This window comes from Platichthys flesus, chromosome 21 (genome assembly GCF_949316205.1).
Source record: "Platichthys flesus chromosome 21, fPlaFle2.1, whole genome shotgun sequence".
Lineage (NCBI taxonomy): Eukaryota > Metazoa > Chordata > Actinopteri > Pleuronectiformes > Pleuronectidae > Platichthys > Platichthys flesus.
The window spans coordinates 4,803,019-4,823,785 of NC_084965.1; the positions used below are offsets into that span (position 1 = coordinate 4,803,019).

Below are 20,767 nucleotides of genomic sequence, written 5' to 3' on the forward strand. Positions count from 1 at the left end.
TGTGCTGTTTTTATGATCTGTTTATTCTGACAAACTCTTTATTGCATTACATTGTTAAATAAGGCAGAACTGCTTCTACACGGAGGAAAAAAAAAAGTAGTAATAAGTCAACTTTTAAATATCATAAAAGCTGCTGCATACGTGCCAGGATAAAACAACATTTGGAAAAAATAAAACTTTTCTATCAACACAGCACGATGGAATGCATTCCAAAATGCACTGAGATGCTTCAGGTGAATCAGCCAATCAGAGTGCAGCCTGAGGTGAAGGGGGGGAGGGTTGGGTGTAGCACGATGCAGCACTGTCGAAACCGAGATGGAAATACAGTACAACATGTTCAAGAGACGCGTCTGAGAAGATGCATAAAGAGATTGTTTCAGTTCTTGTCGTTGGGAGATTTCCCGCGATGCAAATGCGGCTCATCCCGTTGTGAGCCTTCGGGTCATGATACAAGAGAGTGGCTCAGTGTGACGTTGAATTAGATGTCATGTTGCGCCCTTGCGATCTTTGATTTCAAGTGCTCCTTGTATGCCAGGATGTCCCTGTTCCACTTTGTGATGGTCTGATTCTCACACACCCAGATCTCCTGCGCCACCTGAAGGAAAGATCAAAATGTTATAAATCACAACACATTCATTTCACTGCTCCGTTTCAAACTAGATATTCCATGAATCCATCAAAAGAATGCGTACCTGCTGAATTAGCCTGAAGTCGTGGCTAACCAGCATCGTGCCGCCCTCAAACTCATTGATTGCCTCTGCCAATGCATCAATGGTCTCGATATCCAAGTGATTGGTGGGCTCATCAAGGAACAGCAGGTGAGGGGTCTGCCAGGCCAGCCAGGCAAAACACACCCGACACTTCTGACCGTCGGACAGGTTCCTGATTGGACTCGTCTGGAAAGCACATCAGGAGTCAACTCAGCACAAAGACCAAAAGGCTAAAGAGTTAAGACACTTTTTTTTTTTTTTTAAATCAGATGGAATTCCTATTCGCACCTGCTGTTTCCCCGTCAGGCCGTAGCGGCCAATGATCTTCCTCATATCCTCCTTTTCTTTGATACCAGGATAACACTTCATCATGTACTCCAGAGGAGACAGGTCCAGCTCCAGCTGCTCTGTCAGATGCTGTAACAAAGGGCAGAAACGTGAGAGACCATCACTTGAGTGTACGTGCCACTTCATTCGAACTTTTCAAGGTGTGACTAGCTGTGAACTGTGAGGACTCAGATGAACTTGTGCACTGAAGTGTTCAAGTGCAGTTACCTGATGATATCTGCCAATCTTGACGTGAGAATGTTTGCGGATCATGCCGTCGGAGGGTAGGAGCTACGAAGAAGAAAAATAATAAATATTTACACTCTGAAAATAGGAAGTTGTCACAGGATCCTGGGGATGTGTTTTGTACCAACCTCTCCCATCAGCAGCTTCAGTAGCGTAGACTTCCCTGCTCCATTGGGCCCCACCAGAGCCACGCGGGTGTCCAGGTCAATACCAAACTCCAGGTCTTTATATATGTACGGCTGCAGGATACAACAGATGAGTAAGACTGAGAAGTAACTGAGTGAAGCTGTATTCATGCTGGGAAATGAAGCGTACTCACTGTGTCTTCACTGTACTTGAAGCTCACATTCTGAACCATGATAACAGGAGGAGGAATCTTCCCACAGGCAGGGAAATTAAATGACAGAGTCTGCAGAAGGGGAAGAGAGGTATAAGTATCAAAAGTAAAAGCCCCCGCCAGCGAGTGTCACCGGGTCAAACCACTGCTTGTCCTTAATGAGGTGGTTTGCTAAGCACCATTGCGAGCCTACCAGTAAACCAGTACCATACCTTGTCATTCGTGACTTTTTCAGTCAAGCCAGAGGCCACCATCTTCTGCAGAGTCTTCTCTTTGCTCTGTGCCTGTCGCGCCAGTTTTGCAGAACCGTGACCAAACCTGGCAATGTAATTCTGGAGGAGAGGTGTAAACAGAACAATGAGTGCACATCTTGATTGAATTATCTTCAGGATGATTGCTTGAAGCCACTGCTCAGAAAACAAGATGAGTCACTTGCTGTGGTTTCCCCAGCAAACTGTTAGTGTCCGCGTTTGCTGGAGCCAACACCCTGTCAGCTGATCACGTTATTTACTTAACTGCCACAATAGAGTGGGGTTTGTAGTGCGAAATGGACCCTGTGTCCATTTGTGTTAATAGGATTAATTATGCATATTCTAAAAATGTATTTAGTACTGTACAATATGATTTCTGGCACCACGTAGTAATGGATTATCATTTTTTGTTTTACCTTCATGTGTGTTATCTGGTCCTGTTCCCAGTTGAAGCGCTTCATCTGATTCTCCTCCAGCTCATCTCTGGTCTTCATATACTGGTCAAAGTTGCCCTTAAGTTATAAATAGATAAGCATGGTCATCCAACGGGTCTTCCCACACACAGAATTAGAAACAGCCTACCCCTGGTTTCCTTATTTAGCAGGAGGAAATCGCAGGAGGCAGTCAGTTCAGGATATGTCCATCACCTTCCCATGATGTCAAACAGTCTTGATTTTACTTTAAGACGCCAGCAAGGGATCTTACCGTGTAGTATTTCAGTTTTCTCTGATGTAGATGAATGATGTTGGTGCACACACCATTCAAGAAGTCTTGAGAATGGGAGATGAGCACGAGGATTCGCTTGAACCTGAGAACCACCAGGTTGTGTTAATACACATCTCTGCATATTCATAATATATGTACACAACTGTTTGGACTAATACAGCAATAAAATAAGTTAACTTACACTTTGAGCTCCTCTTCCAGCCACACACAAGCATCAAGGTCCAAGTGGTTAGTGGGCTCATCCAGCAACAACATGAAGGGCTTGATAAACAGAGCTCTGTAAAAACATTGGATATTTATTTTAGTTTCAATAACAGAAACTTAATGTATAAGCATCATCTCTTTAATTCATATCTTGAATAACTTTGTCTAAAGCAAATACAAGTAAATGTGTGTCTATATATGGGCTACTTCTCTTCCATGGGTGTTACCATAAAAGTGTGACCGACACCTGTGTTAGCTTCGAGTGTCACTCAGAAAACGCTCTTGATTTGAGAGCAAAACAGGAACATTCTGAATTAAATGAGGTTTGTGCGAGATGCAGCTCTGCTGAGAGCTCATTCAGCTGCACTTGACACAAAGTAGCTCACATTCGATGTAACAGAAGCTCGGGGTCTTTACCTGGACAGAGCAACACGCATCCTCCATCCTCCACTGAAGTCCTTCATTTTCTTCCTCTGCATAGCAGCGGTGAAACCCAAACCGTGGAGGATCCGTGAGGCGCGCATCTCTGCCTTGTCTGCATCCAGCTCCTCAAGACGCTCATACAGCTCCATCAGCTTCTCACACGAGGCTGTGAAGGAAAAGAGATTCATTTAATATTGATTTCATATAGCTACACGAAAATATACAAGACTGTTCTGAATTAGATCTGTTTGCTCAGGCCAAGTTGTTTTTCAAGTGCCCTCCACTGTTTGTCATTTCATGGAGCATCACATGTAACTCACCGTCTTCAGCGCCCAGTCTCTCTGCCTCCTTCTCCAGCATAATCCTCTGATCATCCACCTCCATTACACACTCCAGAGCTGTCTTTTCACTGGGGGGCATCTCCCGGGTCAAGTGGTAAATATCGATGTGCTCTGGAATGGGAATCTCACGAAGCCCGATGGCTGACAACAGCATGGATTTTCCTGAATAGAATAAAAATGATATTACTAGCGGTCACAAATCAACTTCTAGTGCTTAATGAGTGTTATGGTCACATTAACTCAGGGAGACCATCCTGAAACACAGGAGATATACAACTGACTGGAAACATAAATCAATTACCTGTGCCGTTGAGTCCGAGGAGGCCGTAGCGTCTGCCGGAGTTGAGCTCCAGATCGGTGTCTGACAGCAGCTCCTGCCCGTGGAAGGTGAGCGACAGGCTGGCAACGTGGACGTCGGTGCTGTTGGGGTGAGAGGCCAGAACGCCCGTCACCGCCCGCGCCTCCATCTTCTGAAGCTCGAACTCGTCAAGCTCCTTAGTTATAACCTCGACACCTGTCAAAACAAAAACACATCGATTCAGGGTTAACTCTCCACATCTGCCAGAGTGCTTCTCAGCTTTAAAGGGCTGTAGAGATAACACAAAAAGTGTTTATTCAGATCAGGCCTCTCACCATTGCTCGCTCCGTTAGTCTGGGCCCCTGGTTGGTCACCTTCCCCATCGAGCTCATCAGACTTCTTGGTGCGCCCACGGCCTTTGGCGGCCTCCTTCTTCTTCGCTGCCTTCTTCTTTGCCAAGTCGGACGGCATGGTTGTGCAGGGCTATTCAAGAGGGTTAAAAAAAAACACAAATCTTAACTCCCTCATATCGCCATGTTGTGAGAGGGGGGGGGGGGGGGGACACAGACTATCGAGGAAGCACGAGGAACTCAACGAGATGCCCTCTGATTGCTCCAGTCAGACAGGACCTGAGTGAGTCAGGGTGGAAATGACTAATCGTTGGCGGATGCTGACGTCGCGAGGGGGGGGGGGAACACTTACCGGTAAAAGCGTACAGCTCGATTTCAGAGGAACAGGCCGGTGTGTTAAAAGCAAAAGGCCTAACGCGATTAACAATGGTGGCCAGTGGCGAGCCGGGATAACGGTGATGCTAACCATGAGCTCATTTCCCTCTCGAGTGCCCCTCGGTCCCACCTGCTCGCACGCTGGGGCTCTGGTGGCCTGGCTGCTAGCGGCCAAACGGAGCCGCTAACCCCACTAACATCAGCATCGAACACTGTCACTTTGAGGCAGTGAGCCGGTGATGATACCGGGACAACGTGGTCCACATGTTGAGCCTCGGTGTCACACACGAGATGGCAAATCATGTCCATTTCCCCCCCGGCTAAATTGACCCGCGTTAGCTTTTTCTTGGCTAAGCTAACAACGGCGGCTAGCTTCTACTACCAGGCCCGCGCCGCGGGAGCTAGCTTGACGCGAGGCCCGACCGGCTTCGACCGGCCGGCTCTGAAACGCGGATAGTTCAGCGGCTAAGTCACATTTATCCAACTCGCGTTTAATCCCGCAACAACCGGCGGGTGTTATTTACTCGAGCCGCCGCTGTCAGTCGCCATTAACGCGTGAATTACCTGTTCAATGAGTCTCTGGTCTCCGGAGCACACCGATGTCTCGTGTCCACTTTTCGCCGGGTGGATGTAGCCGTACGTCACACCGCCAGACGGACCATATAAGGGGCCGAGGGGCGGGGAGAATCCAGGGCGCCTCCCCTTCCCACAGCACTGCAGCAAACCGGAAATTTACAACAAGATTTAATTCATAAAAGGATGTTTCATCTTCTTCAAATGCAACTTTTCCCTCTAAGTCCACAAACCAGATCATAATATGTCAGATATTTGCAGCACTGAAGTTTACTATCAACTCAAACACTTGTGGACCAGTTTGAATGTGGAGTTAAAACAATGTCCATCACATCCCAGTTCAAAATAAAGTTCAAAGATATGTTTGTTCACAAGGTGCAGAGGATGGAGATGGGATGTGACAATCACTACTTTTATTTGTTCCCTAAATGTTTATCGTTCCTTCATTCATCTTCCACTTAACCCTTTTTTTTTGCTATGAATAACAATGCAAATTGTCTATATTTGATTTTGGGCATGTAGGTATATGAAAATATCACACCTTATGTTTATTATTTATATTGTATTTATTATTACATATATGTGTTGTACATTATATACAATATAAAGCACAGGTAAACAACATATTCATTGATATAATACTATATATATAGCATTATAATATTATAATAATGATTGACTTATGGAGAAGGGGTGAGAATTAAGTTTGTACTTCTTCTCACTTCTTTTCAAACATCATTAAGTGTTTTATTATTTTGTTTCCTCTTCACTTTTTGTAGATTGCTTAATTTGGTGAATTTGAATGATATAAATATTTGAATTTATCTGTTATAGTTATAGTGGTGCTCTTATTTTGAGGGGGGGGCAGCTGGAGGGGATGCTGCAGCAGAGCTTGAGTCAGTCGGTGACGAAGATGACGAAGATGATGATGATGATGATGATGATGAGGGACGTGACTTCTCCGCTCTCTGTGCTGTGATGACACTTTTTTTGAGGAAGTCGAGAAACTGAAGCAAATGGACGACTCCCCCCCCCCCCCCCACGGCTCCCCTTTGCGATTCTTCACCGGAACCAGTGACTCAAACTGGGATCTTCACCCTCGAGCCGTCGGCGGAGATGGATCGAGAAGCGACGGCAGAGCAGCGATGCTAACATGCTAGCCCACTCCTCGGCGTTGGTTTCTCCCTTCGAGGTTTTTTTAACTCCACTAACTACGACTCTTTCACCCCGTTAACTTGTTTATTCTTTAACGCTAACTAACCGTAGGTGACGGTTAACTAGTGGTTTACCTCACCCGGCGGTGACACATCGCGTCCCGCTACGTTAGTTACGTTAGCTCACGTCAGAAGTAGCTAGTCCCAAAAAGACTGGTTAAGCTAATTAACGTGGCGTTAGCTTGAAAACATTGACGTTGTCTCCAGAGGGCAGGTACGTGGTTCACATCCCGGGGACCAGTGCGCCTGGTTCGGGTTATTAGACAACAGGGGAGTCGTATTACACGCTAATGGTGGTCATTAGGTTAAAGAAGTAACTTAGCTTCACCTTTACTCTGGTATCTGAGAGTATGAGGCTGGAGAGCATCGTCTGTTAACGTGCAGCTCTGGGATGTGACCAAAGAACCTCTCATCAGAAGATCAGAAACTCACCGGAGGAGACGATAAGGATAAAAACACAACTATGGGGGATTTAGGTCGTTTTTCCTGTTAGCGTCTCCTGACATGTTTCCATTCAAACGTGCTGAGCCAGCACGGGAAACCTGACACCTCCTCACATGCTCTGCACACAGACTCGCAGGCAGCACACATTTTCCAGAGCAGCCTCATCAAGCGGAGCCCAGATATGCGTCTGTCCTCGTTCCTGGCCCTGTTCCGGCCGGCGCTGCCCCTCATCCTGGGGCTGTCCCTGGGCTGCAGCCTCAGTCTGCTGATGGTGTCCTGGACGCAGGGGGACACCGACGACTCGTGCAGGGACGAGCTGGGCAACGGGAGGCTCTTCCTGGGCAGAGGGGACGGACAGGGGGTGTCCAGGGATGAGGCCGGAGACGAGGACATCCAGCCCCGCATCGTGCCCTATCACAAGGACCCGAACAAGCCACACAAGAAGGTCCTCAGGTGAGTGAGGGGGGGGGGTCGTGTTTCCTTCATAACACCTCATGAATTCGCAGAACCATATTCTCCATTAGGTTATAAAGAGAAGTGAGAAAAGTCTGTTTTGTGTTCAGGCAGTTTTTTGTCTTACAAAGTTGGAGAACCTCATAAAAACGAGTTTGATTAATGAGACTTAATGAGTGTTATGAATCATCTTCATCATGTTTGTGCTTTTATTTTCTCATTTTTGTGATTCCCACCTCTGTGTCTTCGCCCCACCTCTCCAGAACCCGATACATCCACACTGAACTGGGCATCAGGGAGCGGCTGCTGGTCGGCGTGCTGACCTCTCGGGCCACGCTGAACACGCTGGCCGTGGCCGTGAACCGGACGGTCGCCCACCACTTCCACCGCACCTTCTTCTTCACGGGTCTGCGCAGCCCCAAGGTGCCGCACGGCATGACCGTGGTGGCCCACGGCGACGACCGCCCGGTGTGGCTGATGTACGAGACGGTGCGCCACCTCCACCAGCACTACGGCTCGGACTACGACTGGTTCCTGTTGGCCCAGGACGACACCTACCTGCAGGCCGACCGTCTGTCTGAGCTCGTGGGCCACCTCACTGCAGGGCAGGACCTGTACATGGGCAGGGCGGAGGAGTTCATCGGCGGGGAGGAGAAGGCGCGGTACTGCCACGGGGGTTACGGCTACCTGCTGTCCCGCAGCCTGCTGGCCCGCCTGCAGCCCCACCTCGACACGTGCCGCAATGACATCCTCAGCGTGAGACCCGACGAGTGGCTGGGCCGCTGCATCATCGACTACCTGGGGCTCAGCTGCGTGGAGGTGCACCGGGTAAAGAAAACCTTCCAATCATACAAAGAAGAAGAGTGTTATTAGAAGTTCAAAGTGCTTCTGACTCTCACACTTCCTTGTTCTCTGTCAATGTGTGTGTGGCTCCCAGGAGATGACCTACCGCTACTTTGAACTGGGGAAAAACGCCGATCCAGAGCGAGAAGACAGCACCCAGTTTAAGAACGCCTTCACCGTGCATCCTGTATCAGAACCGAATCTCATGTACCGGCTGCACAAGCGCTTCAGCCAGATCGAGCTGGAGTGGACGTACCTGCAGATCGAACAGCTCCAGGTTGGTGATACACTGCTCGGCCCTTTTTCACCTGAACTCATCTGATGGGACAGAATCCAGTGAGCTCCCACTGGGATGAGTTCTGTGTCACGGTGTAATGTTTGTTCTCTTCACCAAACCCGATGTGAGTCATTGCTGAAACTCCTGACGCACAATTATTGTCAGTAAGCCAAAATAAAGATGTTATTGTGACTAGGATCTGCTGGAGAAGCTTTATTGTGTAAATATAGTATCTGCCGAGGATGATAATGGTGATCAGGGCTGTTTTGACTTGATTTTAAATATACGTTACACAACAGAGAGTTGTGTTTACACTGCGTAGACGGCACGTTGGTATTTAGCGGCTCCTCCTCAGCTTTGTCGTGACAGATTTCTGTGTGTTCTCCTCAGATGCAGATCAACAACCTGAGTGAGCGGACGCCGGAGGGGAAGGCCGGAGTCACCTGGCCGATAGGAATCAACCCCCCCTTCAAGCCACGGACCCGCTTCGAGGTGATCAACTGGGATTACTTCACAGAGGAGCACATCTACGTGTGCGTGGACAGCTCTCCAAAGTGTGAGATGAGAGGAGCGGACCGGGCCGACGTCAGCGCCGTCCTGGAGGTCGCGGTGGAGCGGCTGAACGAGCGCTACCAGCCGCAGCTGCGCTTCCGCAAACGCCGTCTTCTCAACGGCTACCGGCGCTTTGATCCCACGCGCGGCATGGAGTACATGCTGGACCTGGCCCTGGAGGCCTACACCCAGAAAGGCCACAGTCAGGTCATCGTGAAGCGGGTCAACCTGCTGCGGCCCCTCAGCGCAGTTGAGATCATCCCCATGCCGTACGTGACGGAGGCGACGCGGGTGCAGGTCATCCTGCCCGTCACCGCCCAGGACCAGGACTATGTCAGCAACTTCCTGGACATGTACGTGATGAACACGCTGGACACCCACGACAACGTTCTGCTCACGTTCCTGTTCATATACGACCCGTTCGACGCGCAGCGAGTCAGCCAGACGGACGTGTTCGCCGGCATCAAGGCCATGATCGGGGAGGTGGAGAAACGCTACGGCGACGTGAAGATTCCGTGGATCAGCGTGAAGACGGAGGTGCCCTCGCAGGTGAAGCTGATGGACATCATCTCCAAGAAGCATCCGGTGGACACGCTGTTCTTCCTGTCCGGCGTGTGGACGGAGGTCAACGCGGACTTCCTGAATCGCTGCCGAATGAACGCCATCAGCAACTGGCAGGTGTTCTTCCCCATCCACTTCCAGGAGTACAGCCCCGCCGTGGTCTACCGCGACCAGCCGCCCTCCGCCGCCTCCTCGTCCTTCGCCTCCGAGTCGCTGAGGGACGGACACTTTGACCGCCACGTCTTTGACGAGGCCTGCTTCTACAACGCGGATTACATGACCGCACGGACCAAGATGGCTGCCGACATCTTAGACAACGAGGAGCTGCTGGAGAGCATGGACGTGTACGACATATTTGTCCGCTACTCGGGCTTACACGTGTTTCGAGCCGTGGAGCCGGCGCTGATCCAGAAGTACGTACGACGAGCGTGCAACCCGCGGTTCAGTGAGGACATCTACCACCGCTGCGTGCTCAGCAGCCTGGAGGGTCTGGGCTCCCGCTCGCATCTCGCCATGGCGCTGTTTGAACAAGAGCAGGCCAACAGCACCTAGATCCCACTGGGATCTCTGGTACTTGGTGGAACTTTGAGAGCGTGGAACCTCACACACACACACACACACTCTCTGCCTCGAGGAAAGGGAAGTCACGCAGAATAATGTGAATTTTAACACGGTACTTTTAGGATCCACACACTGAAGTTCTCCCTCATTCCAACGGAGCCGTCTCTATATCGAGGAATCTGTCACGTCTAGAGGAAATATGACTCATCACAGATTCTCCTCACGTGTCTGTGTCCGTGTCCGATCGAGGACACAGACACAGACACAACAGACAATTTTACCATTGCTGTTTTAACTGGAGCTGAAGAACAATATTTACACTCCATTAAATATATGAAAAATAAGTTAATAAAATAAAAAGATTAATAATTTCTTAATAATTATTTGAGGAAAACACACTTGAGCCACAAATCTTCTTTTGTGAAGATGTTGGAAAATAATACTGGACCAAGCTGAAGCTGCCTTTGTTTTAAGATATGTTCTTACTTTTTTTTAAAGAGGTGTTATTATTAAAGAGTGTTATTGCCGCTGTGAGTTGTTTCTTCATTGATTCCACAGAGTTCAGTCCCATCAGACAGAAGGTCACTGTTTACAGGGTCTGTGTTGGTCACCAATGATTCAAAGCTGTTATTCAGAAAGTTTTTCTTCTCATAGAATCTATTCTTCCCAGTTTGAATGAAAGCTTGAGTGCCCAGAGGCAGTGAACAGTTTGTTCCGAAGCAGCCCTCCCTCCCTCCCTCCACCTCATCCCCTCACAGCCGGGCAGTAGTTCTCCGCCCCTCCCCGGACCTCCCTGTTTTTTTTGGAAACGTGTCTTTGGGGAGAAACACGTGAACCCAGTGCCCAGAGGGAGGGCCGCGTCTACCTGGTCCAAGCTGTGCTGTGGTGGTGGTTAACCTCGGCAGCGAGATGGTTGAACAAGATGAATGGATCACTTCACACAGCCCTCTCCTCCTCCTCCTCCTCCTCCTCCTGCTCTCCGATCGGGCCCTGAACCTCCCCCACCCAGCAGTTCCCTCCATGTGAGGGTTGTGGGTTCAGGAGAATGGCAGAGCAGCCGAGTGAAAGAGGCTCTTTCTGAGGCGGCAGCTCCACTGCAGTCAGCTCTGTGCAGCATGGCAGCAGTTCCCAGTGAAAAGGCCTCCACCTGCTTCCTTGTGGTGAGGCGGCTGAACAATAAAACGCCTGTTGGCCTCCTTTGGCTGATGCAGAAAGTTGAAGCCTCCAGCAATGAGCTTGAATGCAACACCAGCACTTACATAGTGTGAGAGTTCTTTTTAAAGAAGGGCTAAGTAGCAGAACTTGTTAGCAAGCAGCACTGTGCAACTTTTAACCTTAAAACCACAGCTTCAAGTTTTTTAATGAAAAGGAGGAAACGGGTTCACAGAGCTGAACGACTTGAGGTAGACCTACTCATGACACTTTACTTAAGTAAAAGTACAGTATACTGACAAATAATGTACTCAAGTAAAAGTACCACATAAACCTATCTACTTAAGTAAATGTAAGTGAGTACTTAATTTTAAATATACTTAGAATATTAAAAGTTAAAGTTCTTTCTGAGTGAAGCCTACTCTCTGATGCAACAGTCTATTGCATCATTATGCTTGAGCCTCGGCAGCGGCGGCTTCTCATTTATTGCAAAAGTGGGGTAAAAAGTACAGATATTTGCTCATATACATATAGTGGAGAACAAGTAAAAAGTACATAAAAAAAATCTACTTGACTAAAGTACAGATACTTTGAAAATATACTTAAGCCTGGTTACATCCCACTGCTGTAAAAAGTTAGAAACAAAAATAAAAGTAACTACTGAGAGCTCTAGTTGCACGTGTCTCAATCTCCTCTCACTCTGAGGCAATGACTTTACATCTCAGTAACATTGAAGGACTATTTCCTCAGAGGATATGAATACATTTAATTTTCTGTCGGCATTGAGCTTTAATATGTTAATGTTTATATATTTTGCAGCGGACCACTACACAGTAAAAAACACTTCTCATTCCCAATGAGGTGATGAGGACAAAAAAAAAGACACGTTCAGAGATCATGGCATTTACAAACTTTGGCAAGCGCTTCTTTATTTACATCCAGGCTGTCTCGCAGTATCACAGCTGTTTTCCCTTCTTTTTTTTTTTATGTTTTCCTCCTCTTCGTCACCAAATGAGTTCTGCTCTTTACCGATAAACAGTGTTATGCGTGCATACCCTAATCGTCCTGTCGGTGACCCTCAGTGTAAACAGAGCGAGGGGACACACGCAGGGGGACGTGTCCACAGGTCACCAGGCTTCAGTAGCAGGAGACACAGTAATCCTGGTGAGTCAGATGAGAACCTGGTACTGTGTCGTCACTGCAGCTTCCACTTTCCTCCACAGGAAGGTGCTAGTGATCCAGTGACGACAATGTGAATGCCCTGGCCACACAAACAAAAAGTCCCTCTGGGTTTCGACACAGGACTAAAATACTACCACCGACTACTGTTCCTCCTCTAACGAGTGCAGTCAATATAACTTAGACCTAGTTACAAAAAAAAAACACAGACGAGAAAGTAAAGTCACACCTACAGTTAGTTGCTGGTAGGGTACATCATTTTTGGCAAAAAAGTTCCCAGAAGGCATTTCAACGAGTCTTCACACAGACAGACAGCTATGCCAATTTCCTTTTTTCATATATTTACACAAACCGTCCCATCAGCTGTACTGGTGAATGTCCACGGAGCATGCATAGGTCTTTGTGAAATCGTCCAATCACGTTTTGTGTTTGCTGGGATAAAAAAAAACAAAAACGAATCAGTTACAGCCCAGTGCAAAGAAACCCAGAGAAGGGTTCCAGCTGGAAACTGAGTGCTGAGAGGAAATCCTCCATCTGACCATGTGTACGTACAAGTCGAGTGTAGTGTTAGAAAAAGAAGTGTAACGTGAGGTGGTGTGGATTATATTGTGTGTTACAGCTAACAGGGGCGGGGGGGGGGGGGGGGGGGGTTGGGGGCGAAGGCGGTCTCCCTCAGCTCCCACGATAAACATGATGGACCTAAAATAAACCACCCCGACCCGAGAGGGGACGCAGAGGAACGCTAACATTCCGGCTCTACTAATTCAAAACTCATGGAGCTCCCATCCTGCACCATGTAACTCACATCCCAACCCCCCCCCCCCCCCCCCCCCCCCACACCCCAAAACAAACCAAACCCATAATCTGTTGTGTACTGTACAGTCGGCCCTCCGCAAGGGAAAACAACTTATTTACATTCACATCTCTAGAAAACAAAAAAAAAGAACTCTTCATGTAACAATAAAAAAAGTGTAGAAATGGACAAAGCTTCAAACCGGGGCTTTTTAAGTGTTTATTGCAATTAGTGTTCCCTCCGCCAAGGACGCTATCTCTGCAGAACAAATCTACTGAATGGATTTCCCGTGCGACTTGGTGATAGGATGGGACCTGAGCCAAGAGGAAAGCCATTCAGTGTCAGTGCGAATCTGGACAGAGAGATTCAGGATCCCCCCCCCCTCATTTTCTTTAACATCGTCTATTTCCCAGGGAATAATTCACGGATCTTGAGGAAAATAATCAGGCACATTTAGGGACTAATGACTATGAGCGTGTGAAATTTGGTGCAGCTTGATTTAATTGAAGTGCTCGTTTGGGCCTTGGCGGGGGTGCGAGCTCGACTGAGTTTGTTTAAAAAGAACATTTAAGACCGACCCACCCACAGAGTTTTTCTCCCTGTTTGCAATGTCGCCTAAAAACCAGATCTGGATTTTTGTCCATTTTCCATTTCAGTTTCTCTTCCTCTCATCGGAACCTTTGGTAAAACCTTCAAACCTTTAACTGGAACAAGAAATAGGACACGAGGAAGAGGCAGTGAGTCTCAACAAGTACAACGAGCATCTTGCTTTGATTAAGGGAAGAAAAGATATTGTGACAATGATCAATACTGGTTTTGTCCTTCATTAAAACACAGACCCTGGATCTGCTCGTGTGATAATACTCACAGTTAACTCATCTAATACTGATGTAGGAATCGCCGTAAAAAAAAAAAAAAAAATCTGTTTACCGGCGAATAAGACTTAAGTGAGACACGTTGGTTGTCGTCAAACTGATTCCTTCAAAACCTGAAAATGAAAATATCAGGTTTATCGATATCATTGATTCCCTGCAACCACCCCCCCCCCCCCCATGTGTCCCACCTCCACTTTGCTGGTGTAGTTACTCCTCAGTGTTTCAAAAAACACTCTCCTCATGAGAACATGTGAAAAAAACGATCAAACCTCCCCCGAAAATAAAATGATTGAGAAAATAAAAATGTGACACCAGGTCCGAGCTCTTCTGAGGATCCAGAGCAGTCAGGTGAGTTTGGCACGGACACGGAGAGACAGTGTGTGTGTGTGTGTGTGTGTGTGTGGGGGTGGGGGTTTGCTAGTATTTACAAAGCGGAGAGAGAGTGATGATGAGGAGCGTCCTTTGTCCGGCAGTGAGACGGAGGAAGTCGACCTCTGACGGCTAAAAACATGCGATTAGCAACGGTGTCCTCACGGTTCTGCACTGAAAAAAAAAAAAAAAAACAGAACCTAGAACGAGCGGACGAGCGTCGGAGGTCTGTCTTCCATTCATGCACATCGCTGCCGGCTCGTGGAAACCCCCTCAAATTTCCAATTTCCTTTTCAAAACCCTTAAAAAAATGATTAATCGCTTAATCGCTATCACAAAGACGGAGGCTGCGTTTGTTTCTAAGTTACTGACACTTTGAGAGGTATAAGGTTTCAGCAGACTACAGCGATGGCCTCACACACACACACACAGACACACACGCTGCTCTGAAATCAGATGCAGAGGTGCAGGAGGGCCTTGGTTTAGGTGTTGCGGACAGCTAAGGCCTGTTCCAGCTCCTGCCTCCTCTGCTGGATCTGTCAGGGAGAGAGAGAGAGAGAGAGGAAAAGGTTGATGTATGACCTGTCCTCTGCATTTAGAGGAGGAATAAGAGGAGTTCAAAGACGCCGAGGGGCCGATTCCTCACCTTGCAGTAGAAATAGCGGCTCACGGCCTCCTGGGACCAAGGCTCGTGGTAGAACTCAGCCCTCCTCTCCTCCTCAGGGTTCCCCACCACGTCAGTCATTAACTACAGGCAGGGACAAGGCACACGCGTTAACTCTAAGACTAACATGGAGTACATTGATTTGCAGGTGGAACAATGGAATCATCACTTTGTATGGATCCTCCCTCTAAAACCGCCTAATTTCCTATTTCCCATCTCAGCATCAAGGATAGACAATTGCAGAGATATGTGGTTTTCCGAGGGGATTTAAGTTGTGCGACGAGTGGCAGTGTGTGTCTTTGTGTACAGATACAAATAGCAGCTTTCAAACCTTTAAGTCCCTGCTCTGAGATTTGAGCCAGTCCTGGATGTAGCCCTTGGGATCTCTGGAGAAGCTGAGCATGAAGTCCCTCTGGATCTTCAGCTGGTTGATGGACTCGATGGTCTCGTGGATCTGAAACATGAAGCAATGAAGGAATTGTTACACGTTTATATCTTTAATGAAAAAGTGTGTCTCTGAACTACCAGCACCACAACATCCTGCCGTCATCAAACCTGTCTGTTCCCAGGAGGCAGCTTAATTATCACCTCTGCTAGATTTACAGCATCCAAGTAACACAATAATCGATTCAGAGGTGTGTGTGTGTGTGTTTTTGTGTGTGTGTGTGTGTGTGTGTGTGTGTGTGTGTGTGACACGCCACTGATCTCACCTTGTTGTCGAGTGAGGCGATTTCCTGCTGGTTGGCGGTGGAGAGGAGGAAGCTGCTCATCTGGCCCTTCAGGGGGTCCTCCACCTCCACGTCGATGTCGTAGCACGCCGTCTTCTTCTGGTCGTTGGGGTCCACGCTGGCAGGGGTGGAAAAGGAAACAGAGATTAACATGGATCAAACCTGAAACTGTTCAACATTCAGAAGTGTCAGTCAGGCTGGGTTTTTCAGAAAATAATTCCTTAAAGCTCCACCTTCAGATTTTTGATTTATAACATTTTATTTAACACTAAATAATATAAGAAAAAGCTTGATGAAACATTTCATTATAGTTAAACTCCTCTTTTCAAATACTTCTAATTCTGCCATTCAGCTACATAACGCCACACAGAGGAGGGGAGGAGGAGGGGGGGGGGGGTGATCTTCCCTGCATGAGTCTACATCAGTCTGCCCTCCCCTTCTCTACTCTTCTCATCTCATCTCATTATTAAATACCAATCCACTGTCCATCCCTGTACTGGCTATACTAGCCCCATGCACAAACTTTACCACTACATATTCTTAAATATTTATTTATATATATTTTTCTGCTGTTTTCATTTAAATATATTTTATTGTACTAACCATTCCAGCAGCACAAGAACACTTTCCTACTGGACACTGACACAATCACATCATTGCATTCCATTCCTGTGTTCCCTGTGTTATTTATGTATGTATGTCAGTGATGTGTTTAAGTGTACAAGCTACTGGATGATCTAAATTTCCCACGGGATAAATTAAGTATCCATCTATCTATCTACACACTTTGACTCCTCGTTGTTACAGCCTGTCTGAGCAGAGCCCCTCTGGAAATGACGGTGAGGTTCCCACACAGTGAAACAGCAGGAATCTGCACCTGATCACGTGGTTGATGACGATGGGGTCCGGGGGCAGAAGCAGGTTGGTGAGGCGCTGGGGGATCTCGGAGAACTTCAGCCGCGGGCAGTCAAAAATCTGCAGAAAAATGTGAACGTTAAATCCCATTCCCTAGCCACACTGATCCTAATATCTATGTGAGTTGTAACCCTAACCTGTTGGAAGTACTTGTCACAGTTGATGTACTCCTTGTCGTGGGAGTCCTGCAGCTTGTTGGTCTTGACGTACTGCCACAGAGCCTGGATGATGCAGGAGCGGGTCTGAGTGTGAATGCCGAGCAGGCGAGCCAGGCGCGGGTCCAGCTTGAACTGGGGAGGCTGCGAGGAAACGATAACATTGCATCACAAAGAGCATTCATGAAATGGATTCTGTAGAGCGGTGGTTTCCCGTCCCACAGGTCCCTGGTCAGTGAGGTGTCGGCCCCTCACCTGGTAGTCAAGCATCAGCAGCAGAGTGCAGCGCACGCTCACGTCTCCGGGCCTCTTCACCTGGAAGCCGTCCGTCTCCTGGGTGGTGGGCGTGCGGTGCCACTGTAGGAGACACACATGCGCACACACACATAACACCACATGTTTACTACACACCTCAAACTCAGCCGGCGGATTGTTTATTTCACTTGTTTCACAATTTATTAAGCGGTTTTTTTTCTCGGCCTCGAGGCTTTAATGTCTCGCCAGCTACAGGATGAGTTGTCATGAGGTTTGTGTCAGACGTCTCCTCAGGATGCACTGTAACGGCTTTGGTGATCCTCTAGCACCACCATCAGGCCAAAGAGTGCATTGCTCACATGCCACACTAAGCTGATGATCATGTTAAACATCAGCCGGTTAATATTAAAGTTGTTAATTCTTAAACTGCTGATGGTAGAATTAAAACTCAACGCTCCGCTGGGCCTCACAGAGCAGCTAACATGGTTCTTAATCCTGCAAATGGTTGAATGCAACGTCAATAACTAAGGATTTTGTTACTTTCATTTTGGTAACCTCTTAATATTGATTATTATATAATGTGTTTTAGAGCATCAACAAATGTGCAAATGAAAAGAAAGACATTTCCATGCACGTGTATCGACAAAGAATGTGTCTTTGTGTTTGGTGTCCTCCAGAACCTCCTCCTTATCGGTCTTATTTACATCTCTGGTTTATCTTCACTGCTCAGCGATGTGAAAAAGCGAAGTTGTTTAAACGGCACAGTGAGCGCGGGGGGGCGGCAGCGGCTCGGCACACAACGCAAAGTGATGTTTTCCTTCAGCTCTTCAGCTGACTCATAACAGATTAAGTAGTGATTGTACCTCAAGGCAGAGAGAAAAAACTCTTTTGATGGAAAATCATTCAGAGTGAAGCACCTGAGTGCCTTACTCAAATATGCTCTTAAATAGAGGAACCTTGAGAAGTCATAATTTTCCCCTCTGCTAAAGGGAGTTTTTTATTTTATTTTTTTTAAGTCAACCCATTTTGCGAAGATACAAAGTCAAGGGCGGCTTATGGTTGTTTTTAATAAGTACGCACTTGTTTTCTCCAGCTCTCAAACCTGCATGTTAAAACAACCTTGCAACGCTGATGTAAAAAAATGCTCCTCTCTGTTGTGGAAGAAAAATCTATTTATTAAAGAAAAGAGACGGTTCACTCTCTCATTCGGCTTTATTGTTAATTTACTTCATCCAACTTGGACACAGAGGGGAGCGTGTTGGGTTTGGCTGATTGTGGCGTCAACCAGACATCACCAAACAACCATTTGATGAGGAGGACGTCAAAGACCCTCGTTACGTCTCTGCTGCCCTACAATTCAAGGGAGGACATATTTTAATTTTCATTTAAATTAGTGTTTGAGGCTCGAGAGGAAAGAAAGAAAGAATGATGAGATGGACGAGACATTTTTCTACGTTAATTCGATTTAGCTGATGCTTTTTACCGAAGTTTGAATAAGAAGACAGGAGGTATGAGACAGGGAAGAACCCATTCACTTTAGGAGCAGTTTCCATTAAGGGGCCAGATGCAGGATTCTTGTTTTTCCCACTTCCTTTAGCATTGCGTTCTCGGAAAGCCTCAAAGTGTCTTTTTGTTTTGTGACAGAAAGCAGGGAATCGGGGCGAGCTCTGGTGGCCACATAGAGTCGATGGTTTGATTCCGGCTGTGGACCTTTCTCTCTGCCTCTTTTCTCTTCCAATGAAATTAAGCCTAAAAGTGTAAAATTAGATACATGGAAACCAAAGAGCCGTCATGATAAGAGCTCAGATGTCTGCAGCCCTGTGGTCGGGGCAGGTTAAAGGTTGAGGAGATGTGGGTGTGTGGGCGTCGTCCTCTGTGCAGCCATGTTGGAACTGACCTCGACCAAGTGGTTGTCAGGGCCGTACAGGTCTTTGTCCAGCTCGATCACCAGGCTCTTAAAAAAGGAAGAGAACTTCTTCTTCTGCTTCCCCGGCTGCAGAACAGAGAGAGACAGACGTGGTCAGTAAATGTCTAAAATGAGATACACACAGAACTCTGTTTAACCACACATGTGAAACACTTGTCTTTGAGTATTTGCTTCTGGCAACATAACTAATCAGAAACCCACAAGAGGCCGAGCGCGATCAGACGGAGAGGGAGACAGTAGGCATTCTCAGGGTCCACTTCCTCCGAGCTCGACCAGAAATATTTGTGGTTTGTGAAACTTAAACGCTTCCTACCGCTGTGAAATGACGGCCTTGCCCCAGACTGCTGAGAGCATCACAGGCGGCTTTTTGAAGCAACGCTCACAGCGCAAATGTATGATCACTCCTTTTTCTTTTTTCATGCTGCATCCTCACTCCTTACAAAACCACTTTTCACATCATCGTTTTTAAACTCAGAGCCAGGAAACACTTTTCAGCTCAGAGTTGTTTGAGCCCCGTCGTGACTGCGGGACCAAAACGACCCGGAGCAGCTCCACGGATCAAAGTGCGGCAAACTAAACGGAAACACTATGATGTCGGTAACTTCAACAACTCATTTCCCTCACACGGAGTTAATCTGCCAGAGATGACTCGATATAAGACCCTGAATCAGAAACTATATTTTTATGTCGTGCTCAAAAAAGGCTTTGAATGAAACCGTGTTTTAAATACAGGCGTGAAACAACAAATGAAACTCACATCATCGAGCAGCTTCCCCTCTACTCGCAGCTCCCAAGATGCAATGCTGCCATCTGAGTCATCGGCGTCGGGTCGGGCGGGGTTGAAGGTGTTGGAAATGTAAAGCCTCAGTTTACGCTTTTGCTGCTGACACAAGGGCATATGGAAAATCCATCGTTTAAAAAGGGGCATTTCACCAAATCTTGTGAAATGTTACAGGAACATGATCCGACGAGCGATGAAGTCAAATGAGTCTCTCTGTGTGTTAATGAGACAGAGAGAAACAGGTTCTTGTGGCAGTGGGTCCTCGTGGGGCATGATTTTTTGTCCTAACCTTCATTGGTCTCTTCAGCGCCTCCTGGATGTCCACACGTTTGCGCATGATGGTCTGGTCCAGCTTGCGCTCGAAGGCCAGCAGGTCCATGTAGGCCTGCGACTCCGGAACCAGCTCCCGGATCTGCTCAGTGAGAGAGAGAAAGAGAGAGAGAGAGAGAGAGAGAGAGAGAGGACACGCTGACATTAACATCTATAGTCGGACAACGCAGTGGATTAAGAAGTCAGATTTTCTTCAAATATATCATTGGAATATCTCTGAGGGCTTAAGTGGATTAGCTGTGTCCTGCCTGGGGGGGGGGGGGGGGGGGGGTCCACCCTCCTGTTTCAAGGACATTTAAGCTGCGTACATTAAGTTTCCTGTGACTTTACCTCTCAGTAGCTGTGAGGCTTTATTCAAAGTAGCACAGCCAATGATTAAATGTACAATATGTAACTCCGGCCACTAGGGGCCTCTCAATCTAGATGGATGACATCCTGAGGCCGCATGGGATCATGGGAAATGTTGTGTTCACTGACGCTACAATGAAAATGAAACATCATATTGATTCTTCTGGAAACACTTTGGATAATGTTCAGACATTTTGATGAAGAATCGTTACATTTCATATCTTTACGAT

At 47.3% G+C, this 20,767-nt stretch overlaps 3 protein-coding genes across 8 annotated transcripts in view; 1 reads left to right on the plus strand and 2 right to left on the minus strand.

Annotated features, from left to right (window-relative positions):
• Positions 1-2: 2 nt before the first annotated feature.
• Positions 3-5,275, minus strand: abcf2b (ATP-binding cassette, sub-family F (GCN20), member 2b). The gene is made up of 15 exons (XM_062379432.1): positions 5,153-5,275; positions 4,199-4,346; positions 3,867-4,079; positions 3,545-3,727; positions 3,219-3,390; positions 2,779-2,874; positions 2,577-2,679; positions 2,288-2,383; positions 1,833-1,952; positions 1,603-1,692; positions 1,412-1,522; positions 1,266-1,328; positions 999-1,127; positions 693-896; positions 3-595 (listed from the first exon to the last, which is right to left on the minus strand). The coding sequence occupies exons 2-15, from the start codon at positions 4,332-4,334 to the stop codon at positions 479-481; spliced, it is 1,833 nt and encodes a 610-aa protein (XP_062235416.1). The 5' UTR covers positions 4,335-4,346; positions 5,153-5,275; the 3' UTR covers positions 3-478.
• Positions 5,276-6,108: 833 nt separating this feature from the next.
• chpf2 (chondroitin polymerizing factor 2) lies at positions 6,109-10,593 on the plus strand. 2 transcript variants are annotated; one of them, XM_062379826.1, is made up of 5 exons: positions 6,109-6,353; positions 6,948-7,272; positions 7,536-8,100; positions 8,210-8,392; positions 8,783-10,593. In XM_062379826.1, exons 2-5 carry the CDS (start codon positions 7,001-7,003, stop codon positions 10,055-10,057), a joined length of 2,295 nt encoding a protein of 764 aa, XP_062235810.1. In that variant the 5' UTR covers positions 6,109-6,353; positions 6,948-7,000; the 3' UTR covers positions 10,058-10,593. The 2 variants fall into 2 exon arrangements, with proteins under 2 accessions (XP_062235810.1, XP_062235809.1); XM_062379825.1 differs by having other exon boundaries at positions 6,109-7,272.
• Positions 10,594-12,116: 1,523 nt separating this feature from the next.
• smarcd3b (SWI/SNF related, matrix associated, actin dependent regulator of chromatin, subfamily d, member 3b) overlaps positions 12,117-20,767 on the minus strand; it is a 34,282-nt gene continuing 25,631 nt past the window's right edge. For 3 of the 5 annotated variants that reach the window (XM_062379354.1, XM_062379352.1, XM_062379355.1), the window contains 10 exons: positions 20,149-20,271; positions 19,836-19,961; positions 19,049-19,144; positions 17,152-17,253; positions 16,879-17,040; positions 16,704-16,801; positions 15,809-15,944; positions 15,430-15,552; positions 15,081-15,182; positions 12,117-14,970 (listed from right to left, as the gene is read on the minus strand). In XM_062379354.1, the coding sequence (XP_062235338.1) occupies positions 14,917-14,970; positions 15,081-15,182; positions 15,430-15,552; positions 15,809-15,944; positions 16,704-16,801; positions 16,879-17,040; positions 17,152-17,253; positions 19,049-19,144; positions 19,836-19,961; positions 20,149-20,271 (1,122 nt within the window). In that variant the 3' untranslated portion in view covers positions 12,117-14,916. The remainder of the gene's footprint in view (positions 14,971-15,080; positions 15,183-15,429; positions 15,553-15,808; positions 15,945-16,703; positions 16,802-16,878; positions 17,041-17,151; positions 17,254-19,048; positions 19,145-19,835; positions 19,962-20,148; positions 20,272-20,767) is intronic. The other 2 variants (XM_062379353.1, XM_062379356.1) reach the window with 1 other exon arrangement.

Excerpts from the sequence above, each read along its gene's own strand:
- abcf2b (XM_062379432.1), bottom strand. The coding sequence starts at position 4,334 with ATGCCGTCCGACTTGGCAAAGAAGAAGGCAGCGAAGAAGAAGGAGGCC. Across the intron at positions 2,680-2,778 it reads CTGGAAGAGGAGCTCAAAGT|GTTCAAGCGAATCCTCGTGC; the intron begins GTAAGTTAACTT and ends GGTGGTTCTCAG. Across the intron at positions 2,384-2,576 it reads GAAAACTGAAATACTACACG|GGCAACTTTGACCAGTATAT; the intron begins GTAAGATCCCTT and ends TTATAACTTAAG.
- chpf2 (XM_062379825.1), top strand. The coding sequence starts at position 7,001 with ATGCGTCTGTCCTCGTTCCTGGCCCTGTTCCGGCCGGCGCTGCCCCTC. Across the intron at positions 8,101-8,209 it reads GCTGCGTGGAGGTGCACCGG|GAGATGACCTACCGCTACTT; the intron begins GTAAAGAAAACC and ends TGTGGCTCCCAG. Across the intron at positions 8,393-8,782 it reads TGCAGATCGAACAGCTCCAG|ATGCAGATCAACAACCTGAG; the intron begins GTTGGTGATACA and ends TGTTCTCCTCAG.